Consider the following 10,947-nt stretch of genomic DNA (forward strand, 5'->3'; position numbering starts at 1 on the left):
ATTTTTGCTACCATTATATGTATTTCATGATAATAAGCATTTTTTTGATTCTCCCATTGTTGTAGACCAAAAGGATAGGTCTTAAAAAGGACGAGGGCTTTATAATAGAGAAGAAAGGCAGAAGATTATGGTTTTGATAATATAGATACATGCTTTATAAATTATTTTGATTAAGAACTAATTAAATTTTTAGTCACATGAGATGGATTGTGCAAAACGTATTTCTTTTCATCATATGCCATTTCTGCGGTCAAATAAGTGTATATGTTCAGATTTAAGATCCAAAAATAATCCTGTTAAATCTTTATCATAAAACAGAATGTGTATTTTTGGTGAAAAGTTCTTTTACATTCCATTTAATCCGATGATGATGAACAAAGTCAAAGCAGAAATTTCCAACTTAGAATTTGGTTAACATTAAGCGAACTAACATTAACACTTGGCGCTATCTTGATCACTGTAGCAACATTTTCTATTTTTAACAACATTAGTTTTACAAAATTATTTGTAATTACTATCACAACTTGTATGTTCTTAAAAACCTTTAACCACCAGACAAAAATAGTCCACCAACTCGTCCAGACTTAACTTTCGGTATTAAGGGGCAACCTAATCAATAAATACCACACTAACCCAGTTTTTATTGCAAAATGACTATAAACAATTACAAAACACGACAAACAAGTTACCTTAATTTCACCTTGTCAGAACCTAATTACATTTATCGATCTTTATTACAGTCAGTCTCACTGCGGTGTAACAAAAATCTTAGCGTTGCTAACGGCTTTGGCCTTCTTGGAAAACGTCCCCTTTTTTTTCTTCTTTTTCTTGTCGGCCCTCAGGGTTGATCCGTATTAAAGTTAATGTCTTTCATTCTTTCGCATAAATAGGCGGTGGTGTCCGGTAGACTTCTGGATTTCCTTAAGGCTAGGGACTTTCCTGTCGCTGCAGACCAAGATATCGCTTGTTGCCGCTTTATTCTACAATTTTTTTATTGTTAGTACTGTTGTTTGGAATGCTTACAATAGTAGGTGATTGATGTGTTGAAAATATGATAAAATAGAACAAAAACTAACTTTGTGTCATGTGGGGTAGTGTGAGTGTTATGATATTATACCCATTTTTCAGTTTGGTTCCAGTCTTTTCGGTGGTCACTTTTGACACCTTTACAGTCTTTTCCGTTAGTTTTGTAGTCTTTTTCTGGTTTTTCTTGGAGGTTCTAAAAATGTAAAAACTGTTAATTACCACAATATCTTAATTACTTTATCAAATCTCAGACAAACTTTTGAGTGGATGTATGATTGCAACCCCAAGAAATAGGTGAATCTCCTTGACCAACCCCAAACCACAGACGATTTTTAAGGGCGTAAAGCTTCGCTTGTACTTCCGAAAGTTTTGTGGTTATATCACTCTTTTTCTCCACTGTAGGTCTGCAAATGATACCCTCATTAGACTGTTTTGCTTATAATTTACGTTATTGGCATAAAACCTGGATTGAGGTGTTTTTGATCTTTGAGTTGGTGCCTGACAAGGAATTTTTTCACTGGCAATCAAGTCAAACACCGAAACACTGGTTTGGGTTATGGATCTTTTGTACGTCACTACTTCGCTGTCTGAATGTTCTTGCATATGCTAAAATTTGTACCTTTAAATTATGTCGTATACTATTAAAAGTGTCCAACCCTGTTTTTCTTCCTTCCAGTTTTCCTTTTCTTTTTCTTCTTCTTGAACACCTTGGTTTTTATCACTTTTTCTTCTATCTCGCTTTCGGAGCTGCTATAGAAGTCTTTGTCCGATAAAGACAGCTTCAGAGTAGCTTTACAGATCTAGGAATAAATTGTTTAATCTAGCTTGAGTTTAAATAGGTTAGGTGTACTGGAATTCTAAGTGCAAGGGGTAAATAAAATTGAAGAATTTAGTGAAAAAGCTGGTGTTTATTGGTTTAAATAAGCACTCTAAAAAAATGATTTTAAAACATAATTAAAAGTTTTGAACCTAAGTAAGGGTTAGCAGCATTTTATTCTTTATTTTAGACTAAATTTTAAACAAATTAAGAGCAATTAAAACACGTATAAGAACTCTAGACTATCATTGATGAAAATAATTCTGATGACTTGGTGGATGTATATTTTTCATAATGAAATCAACCTCTATACAAAACAAAATTAACCAGCATGCATTTAAATAGTGGTGCTGATATAACATACTAGTGCAAAAAACTAATTACTAGTGCAAGTTAACTCGTGTCCCTGTTGTAACTGTGCAGCGACAGGTGACTCTTTTAAGACCTCAACTATCGAAATGCTCTGTGCTTTTTGAGGTTTACTCCAAACTACTCTCTGCTCGACTACAGGCTCACTATCACACTCGGGGTGATCAATTTCGTATTGCGTGTATTCTCTATTCTCTAAGTCATATGTTCTATTCACCGGCAATGGTTTTCTGAGGGTTCCAGGGCTGCGGGTAACCAACAGCTTTTGTTTTCTTGGCGGTGACGATTTAGATGGTCTGGCCGCCCTTTTGTGGTTGCTTGATATTGGTGAAGGAGGTGGAGGTTGAGGAATTGCCACGTAGTCCTCCTCTTTATCTTCCCTACCCATTTCGTCACTACTACTAGAGGTGTCACCATCATCACTACATTAAAAACAATCAGTGTATTAAAATAACCAAATTAATTGATTTAAATCTGGTTAAAGTAGCTAACATATATCAAAAAATGTGCAGGTGCCTGTGGGCAAAAAGTTGGAGTTGCATGACGCAACTAAAACTTTTTGCTCTGTTATGTAGTGGTGGTGAATTGGTGCGTTTACGCGGACAGGACAAAAGCAAAACTACTTTTGAGGTAACGAATACCTGAACCTACTCAAAAGTGATACCATCTACCTCATGGAATAGCCACGAAGACAAAAAACAACATATAAATGGGCGTGATAGGGCGAAGATCAAAAAACCACCCAAAAACCTCAAACTAAGAACGTACGTTTACCAGCGCACTCTTGGTACCAAAAGTTGTTTTACTCGAATTAGGGTAGTGGGATAGTTGTGTGTGTCTAAAGTGCTGAAGGTGGGTGTCTCGGCTTTTTGCCTTTCGACTTTTTCTTGTACCTCGAATAGTCACTCAAAGGAATGTTGGTCGGCTCGTCAGCGTTTGACCCCTCTTTGGTCAAGCGCTCTACAATTTTCATTCTCAACTTCTCCTACAATTTTATCACTTAAATCAAACATAACAAAAAATGCAAGCAAATACTTTTTTAGGATCATCATCGTAGAAGTCCAATAAAGTTTGGCAGAAAGACTTCCCCATTTGCTCGTAGTCCATGGTGCTAAAATGTGTGTCTGATCGGCCACCAAGTGAAGATCCCGCAAAAGACGCTTCCAAAGTGTAGCTATTGGCAATACCCATCATCCACATTACAATCCTTCCAGTTCCTTCTTTGGCCTTTTGAATTCTAAATTTACAGCTCTCAAACGAGAACTTTATCAAAGTTTTCAAAGCTTTTCTTGAATTTTTTAACGCTTATTACCTTATCTGCTGTGTTTTTATGAAGCATCAAAGGAAACACTTGTTCTTGCAGTCTTCTGTCCCCTCCTCTTCGGTTTTCACAGCCGTATATAAAAATGTTGTGCTTTCTAGAATGGGCGTGCAAATCACAATATAGAGCCACTCCACACTCTTCCAGGAGTCTACAAAACGTCATTATTAAAGTATTTTAAAACAAATTGTCAATAACATACCTTCTGACCATAAGCTTGGTGTACCAAATTGATGGGTAAGCGTCCCGCATTACTGTTCGGTACTGCCTGTTTAAGTCTTTAGCAGACAAAGAGCATCTGTTATTGCCGACAATAACGCCGTCTGGGTTTAGCATTGGAACTATTTTAAAAATGAACTTATCCCGCAAATCTTTGGCTGGTGTAGAGTCTCCAGTAAGAAAATCCAAGATTCCTTTCATGATCCATGACGATGGAGTTTCTCCAGGGTGGACACGAGCTGTTAAAACTACAGCTCTTTTTTTCTAAAACAAATGTTTGTTTATTTAGGCTGTGACTAAACAAACTATACCTATATTACTTTTGGTTCTCCTGGAACTTGAGGTGAAGTAATTGTAACAAAGTAAACATCATTTCCAGCCAAAGTCCTGCAAAGTAACCGTACAGTGCTGTAAGTCTGTTTTACTGGGTGAGCACGAATTTCAGCCAAATGTTCCTAGAAAGAAACTAGTGAGTTATTAGGAAGTGGCTGATTTAGTGTGAATCACCTGGAGGTCAGAGTAAGTGTACGGATAGCAATTGGCCAAGTAGACTTCGTCGTCATCGTGAGGAAAAGTCAAGGTAAAGGTTAACGTGTAAGTTTGAGGTTGGTCTGGGTCATCAGAGTTTCTGAAAAATCCCTTTATGTTTTATATGGCAATCACTCCAATTTAGCACCAAGAAATGTATACACCAGCATTCAAACAGAGGTTAATGGCTTTACCGAACAACAACAATTTAGTGACCTTTATCGAAGGCCACCTTCCAAATTTCGTGCGTCACCTCCACATCAAAAATAAACCTCTCTGGTGCCAACAATGCGTCCAACAGGTAGCCAATCAATTCTGTCACCTGGGTCATTTGTCAAATTCCCAGTGTCACATCATCACCTCATCCGACATTCCGCCATAACTTTTCGATGCCTATATCCAAATCGATCAATGATCTCGATTGCGTCGATGCTAAAAACGGAGACATGGAAACGGACGGAATCGTCAGCTTGGAAAAATCCAAAACCTTTCCGGAAATCAAGGAAAACAGAATCGGATACTACGTCACCAAACCGGAGGAACAGTTGGTTAGCGCGAAAGACAACAATGCACCAGGTTCAGAAGTGGCCAAAACATCGGACGTAAAGGTGCTGTATTTGTACAAAGAAAAAAGCATAGGAACGGAATCGGAATCTTTTGTGGGAGGAGGTTCAGTCGCTTTACAAACTGGTGAAAGAGAAACGTCTACGAGTTTAGGTAGTTTTGTTAGAACTTTGATGTGTTGCTTCAGAGCTCATCCACAACGAGACTGAGTTAAATGCAGTAGAATGAAACTAAGCACAAAATGATATTTAGAAAGTTGAAACTTTTCATTAAAACATTAAGTCACATTAGTACAGTTATTTTTGAACCCTCATTTTTCTTTCACTACTATTCCTTTTAAATATTGACTCATCATTGAATAGAACCTTACTGTTAACTACCTGTTCAGACTACTAAAATTACTAAGTTACATTAAGGTAACCGAATATTAGGATCATTAACCCTCAGCAGTGGCGTGTTAACATTTCCAACTAAAAGCATTACAAAGCAGTATTCTTTTCTCAACTTCCCTAAACTGCTGCCTTTTACGCAGAAAAATTCCGCAGTCAAAGCATTATAACTTAAATTGAGTTTGTTAACTTTCAGTCTTCTTCAAGGCAAATTTTGCAAAGTTTCTAGACTGAGGCGTTAATTTCAAACTTGCTAGCACGTAACTAGACTAAATCACGCTATTCCAAGTTGTAGCAACTGACAAAAAGGCTGTAAATGTTAGTAGAGGGTTACATCTCAAAAAAACGTTTTTTTCAGGAGAACAGACTAAAATTAGTTTTGTTACTTAGTGTTTGCTATTCTAATTAAACGTCAAATATTTGAACATAAAAACAAACATTTTTGATTATGCAAGATTAATGGTTGGAACTCTCTTCTTCCAAATAAAAACGAAACGTGAGTACTTACAAATTATCGTTGCAAAAATAAGTAATATTCTGTCCGCATCTTTTCCATCCTACTGAATGCATTTGGGCGTCCTTGGTAGAATACATCAAAGGACGCATACCTTCATTGTAAAGACTGCCTTCTTTTGAGCAATTTGTGATGGAAAATCTTAAAAAAAAACGTTTAGCCATTAAAAACTTTTTAAAGAAGTAATCGTACCTGTATAAAAAGTTCTTCTTAGTATTGCTGATCCTAAAGTAAAACCATTGCATGTGTCGATTGGTGTAAAGATCAGAACGTAGGTGAAGCTCGTAGTAGTTTGGTGTAATTCGGATTGCTCTTGCTAGATTACCTGATTCAAATCTTGACTCAAACTGAAGACTGTCTTCTTCAGGGCATATATTTGAGGATAGGAGGTAGGGACTACCTCCAATACTAGATCTACTAAACTAAAAAATACATTATTTCTGTTCAACTCAACTAAGCTCTATGATGTTACATAATTGACTGCACTTATTGGCGTATACTGGTAAACAACAACACCAAATTCGTCTCCCGAGGGTTTAGGTTGACACTCATTTCCTGTAACAGGGTAATACGGTTCTGGCGAGGAAGGAACATAACTAATATGTTTAATTTTTTCTTCCAACACCTGAAAACATTAATACTTGGTTGATTGTTTAGTGGATGTGGTAAAAATCAGCAACCTGACATTCAGTCGGCCACCTGGGGGGTTGAAAAACAAAAGCAGTGTCTCTAGCAGCAGGAAATATTTCCTTAAGCGAGTATGATTCTTTGATTTTGATCTTCAACTCGTCATCGTTTTCGTCGATTTCAGTCTGACAGGTTTTCACAAAGAAATTGGAAAAATAGCTACCTGCCGTGGTGAGTTGTGGTGGAAATAAGCATGCTTGAAGCGCTCTTACGTTCACTTCAATATCTACAATTTTAGCAATGCAAAAAAAATACATTATAGTGTCATAATTTTTGGCAAACCTTGGGGATGCGAAATGCATTTCGTAAAATACGACTATAAAGGCCATAAATTCATTTAACGATGATGTAGACTTGGCATGATTCCGCGGAAATTTCTTACAATACCTTAGCTTGCATTGCTGACCGTGAGCTGAACAATAGCTCGTTAGCTATTTTTAGCCATTCGTTATTTTTAGCATCGTCTTTAATGTTCGTTTAAAGCCCCTCTGTGTTTTATATCAACACGAAACGTTTACTACTTGGAAAAACAACAAGAATTTGACTTCGGCCATTGTCAAACCTAAACTGAAATGCAATTTTCGGTTTGAGCACGCTCGCTTGCCAAAAACTCGTTCCACTCGTGCGGAATTTGAGAGCAACCGGTTTGTTTAAGTAATTAATAGTAAACTTAATAACAATTAGGCTAAGAGCTTGTTCAATCGACCGTGCTTATTTTTAAAAGGCTTCAGAGGAAACGCGAAATGTTCTATATTTAACAATCCTCTTATAATTAGAGTGATTTCAAAATAGACATGGTTGCTGTGGAGTTTTTACATAGTACAATTAATAATTAGTTAATAACAATGATTTTTGATGGAAAGCTCAGATCCAGTAATTTTTTTTTAAATTTTAGGCTGTAAAAATTAACCGAAACAATGATTTGAAATTCAATGCTGACATTTGGTAAAGGGAAGAAATTTAATAACAAAATCTTTAACAAAAGTCTTTTTGAAGTTTTAAAAATAAAGTTTTTTAAAAAAGCTTGTTTTCTTTAGCCATTGCAATAGAAAACCACATAAAGTATCTTTATAATGACTTTTTTGCCTTTCTCTCTGCCTGTTTTTACGAAAATAGTCGATTTGACAAAATTGCAATAATTTTGTACTAATTGAGAAGAATTGTCAGTTTGACAATATTGTAGAAACGAGATTATGGTCAGGATCATAAAGTTCACAGCAAAAACCAAAACAAATCTTTAAACTTTGAGTGTTCTTCTTCTTAACCCCAATCGTTACAAAACACTTAGTATAAAACATTTTTAGAAAAATTTTCGAGTGTCTCTTTGAAAATTCGACCAGATCTTCGAGAATACGAAAACAATTACAGTTATTGTTTTCGTAATCATATAGGGTATTTTAAAGCATTTTAACACAACATAACACAACACATATCTTTTGTCCAAACTAAACAAAATGGTTATTTTTGTTGGGACAGTGACATTTTGATTGGTTAGACACAAGAGAAGAATTTTGTCGATAGTGTCCATTAGAGGGTCCTTTAACACTTTAACCAGCATACGTCTAAGGCTTGTGTTGTGTTAATCTATAAGTCCCGCTTTATGGCTACGCTTACGATTTACGTTCTGCTAAGTCCACATGTGCAGCGTTTACATATATTGCAGCAGTGTTCCTAGGTTATCATTTGTTAAAAAAAAAAGATGCCTTTGCTTGACCAACCACAAACTAGGAACAGTAACGTGATTAATAAAATATGTTGCCCATGTAGACTTACTATTATAATCTTTCTGTTACTATCAGAATGGTTTTCATTACAACAGTGATTTGTTGTTGTTCGTTTAAGTACTAAATACAGATAAGTATTAGATTAACAAAATTAAAGTAGTCACTAAAAATTGGGACAAAATTTGAATTTTAAAATTGTGAATAGTTTAACATTTTTGTCAATTTGGCAACTCCAGACCACAAATAACGTCAAAATTTAGGTTAATAGTATTTGTTGACAAAAATTGACTTTTGGGTGTAAAAGTTTTGCTAATAAGTTAGAAACTATAATAGTATTGATATAGCAATGTGGAATGGTTTCCAAGAAAGTAAAGTTCAATTAAAACTCTTAAAAGGAATAACTGAAAAATTTAATACAAAAAATAGTACACTAACCTGTGCTTCCGTTACTTTCACTTTCACCATTCATGACTAATCCCTCCATTGCATTCTTTCTCTACTTTGCGTTATCAGCTCTTCATTGTTCTACGTTGTGCCACGCGGTTCTAAATACCAAAAAAGGGAGAGTGGCCCAGCAGGGACTAAATTTCTAGCACCACTGACAGCGGGTTTTTCGGTTGTTTAACAGCCGGTGGGCCAACTTTCCACCATTTCCATGGTAATTGATGATGGATCAATAATCTACATGGGACAGACGGAACGTGCCGCCACTTTTTCCTGACAATAAGCCGGCCTGCAATAAAGACTACCATCTTTAATTTATGGTGTTAGCTGGGACAATGGATAGGAAATAAATCATGGGCGGAGAAATTGTTCTTTTCCATATTTCAGTCAAATATGCTTTAACTAGAACTGGGAAGTCAAACCAAATTAGATTTCCAAGGAGCGTTGTGCAAATGGGGTTACGATGATAGTTTTAGTCTAATGTGCCAGACCACACCCATGGAAGTCGTAATAAAGAGTTTAATGGTCTCTGGGAATAGTTTCGTGTTAGTTACCGATAAATATTGCAGCTTGTCTTCGCTGTTTTGTAACGTTTCGCTTTAAAAACGTATTTAGGTCATACTAATCTTTCTTGTTATCGATATTTGATACTTAGGTCTAACCAAAGAAACTAGACATACGAAGGCCTTTGAATCTATTGATTGGTAATGTTAATGTGGTTTTTTTTCTGTACTACTCATTAATCACCCTGATTACCTATTAAAATGCTTGTTAAGTTTTAATGCTGATTTACAATGAAAACTTGGGAAAGTATTATGGTAACCACATGTACAGCATTTGCGTAAATTAATTTTATGTTAATTGTCTGATTTTGCATTTATACAGGATTTAATTAAAACTAAATACTTGCCTCTTACTGGTAATGGCAAAATGTCTATAAAATATTTTGAAAGCTGATAATGTGAACACTTAGTTTGCCTTATTCTAAAGTGTGATAATTACGTTTTCTGGAAAGTTGAAATTCAATGAATCAAGTAATATTTATAATGTACCTAATGTTTAAATGCAAACCTTCGAGGGTGAATAATTCAAAGATCAAAAATACTATACTCAATAACTTATTGCAAAACTTTCATATGTTTAATATTAAATAGTAAAACATACACAAACAGTTAATTTTAAATATCAAAACCAGAAGATTTATTTCTAAGGAAACTATTAGAGTGTCTAATAAATCTAAATCTGACCTCGTCTGTGTTTTTTCCTGCTGTTTTTCTTGACAAAAATCCAATTTTTTTTCGGATTACATTAGAAAGGTCAGCAATATAAATATTTGAATTCAAGATCCGATACAAGATTTACGCTAAAGTTTCAGTTTAATACTTTGATATAAGTTTCTAGTGTGACTGACACTAACAGTGGTTAAATTAATTTACAAGGGAGTATTTTTTGAAAATTTTGAAAGTTTGTGATGAGCCAAGCAATTACCTACAATTTCCACATTTCATCTGTCTGCCATGTCACGTCGTTAAAAAGTTAAAAATGATATAGCAAGGTGTAAGGTTTCTTTATTATAATTAGATGGAATGTTTGGGTTTATGATTTGGCAACTTGAAATTGAGTTGACTCACACGCGATTTGTATGGATTACTCATAACAGAAAACATTAATTTGAAAAAATTACTTTTGATGTGTTTTTTCAAATGGTATTGTCACATTTATTAGCAAAAGAAAACAACTTTCTTACACTTACCTAATTAATCACAAATTTTGGGCGGCACAAACTAAGAACCAATTGGTAGGTACTAACTAATATGTAAACAATGTTCAGTACACGTCTGAAAACATAATGGCAGGAAAGCAGGAGGAAAAAACATAAATTTGAGTGTCCAACCGTTTGGCAAGCATTTTCGAGCCAGTTTTTGGCAGCCGACCAGTCACCTGGCTATACTGTGTATTAAAGACAAATTTCGTGGCAGGATTTTAGTCCGGTAATGGGGGAAAACCACATTTTCCATTGTTTTTCACTTATTTATATGCATTTTCCAAACTAGACCAGTTAAGCTCGTTTTATCTGTTCTAGACAGTTTATTGTAACATATCAAATCTAGACTGGCGTTAATTTATGTTTGGTTTATGCCAGATATTATCCAGACTATTTCCTGTGTCATTTTCATTGAGAGTGGTTATTTGTACGAGATCAAATAAATTACTGTTATTGCTAGTAATTAAAATTTTCCAAACGTACTTTAAGTCGTTAATCAACGATTTGAAAGTTTATTTGGCTTTACGGTCGATTTACGACCGAATTCTTGAATTGCGTGCAAAATGTTTAAAATAACATT

The 10,947-nt window shown here is 35.1% G+C and overlaps 1 protein-coding gene across 1 annotated transcript; it reads right to left on the minus strand.

Annotated features, from left to right (window-relative positions):
* Window positions 1-621: 621 nt before the first annotated feature.
* On the minus strand, window positions 622-10,536 carry Nna1 (Nna1 carboxypeptidase). The gene is given in 19 exon segments (XM_081981539.1): window positions 622-844; window positions 847-980; window positions 1,118-1,219; window positions 1,284-1,430; window positions 1,490-1,632; window positions 1,683-1,826; window positions 2,430-2,634; window positions 3,106-3,197; window positions 3,248-3,475; window positions 3,525-3,684; window positions 3,736-4,016; window positions 4,073-4,207; window positions 4,260-4,380; window positions 5,742-5,888; window positions 5,940-6,169; window positions 6,220-6,372; window positions 6,428-6,660; window positions 8,594-8,891; window positions 10,356-10,536. Coding segments are annotated over 18 exon segments (2,802 nt in total). The 5' UTR covers window positions 8,643-8,891; window positions 10,356-10,536; the 3' UTR covers window positions 622-746.
* Window positions 10,537-10,947: the final 411 nt, after the last annotated feature.

Source organism: Ips typographus, linkage group LG6 (genome assembly GCF_016097725.1).
Source record: "Ips typographus isolate SLU linkage group LG6, UJ_Ityp_2.0, whole genome shotgun sequence".
In the NCBI taxonomy this organism is placed as follows: Eukaryota; Metazoa; Arthropoda; class Insecta; order Coleoptera; family Curculionidae; genus Ips; species Ips typographus.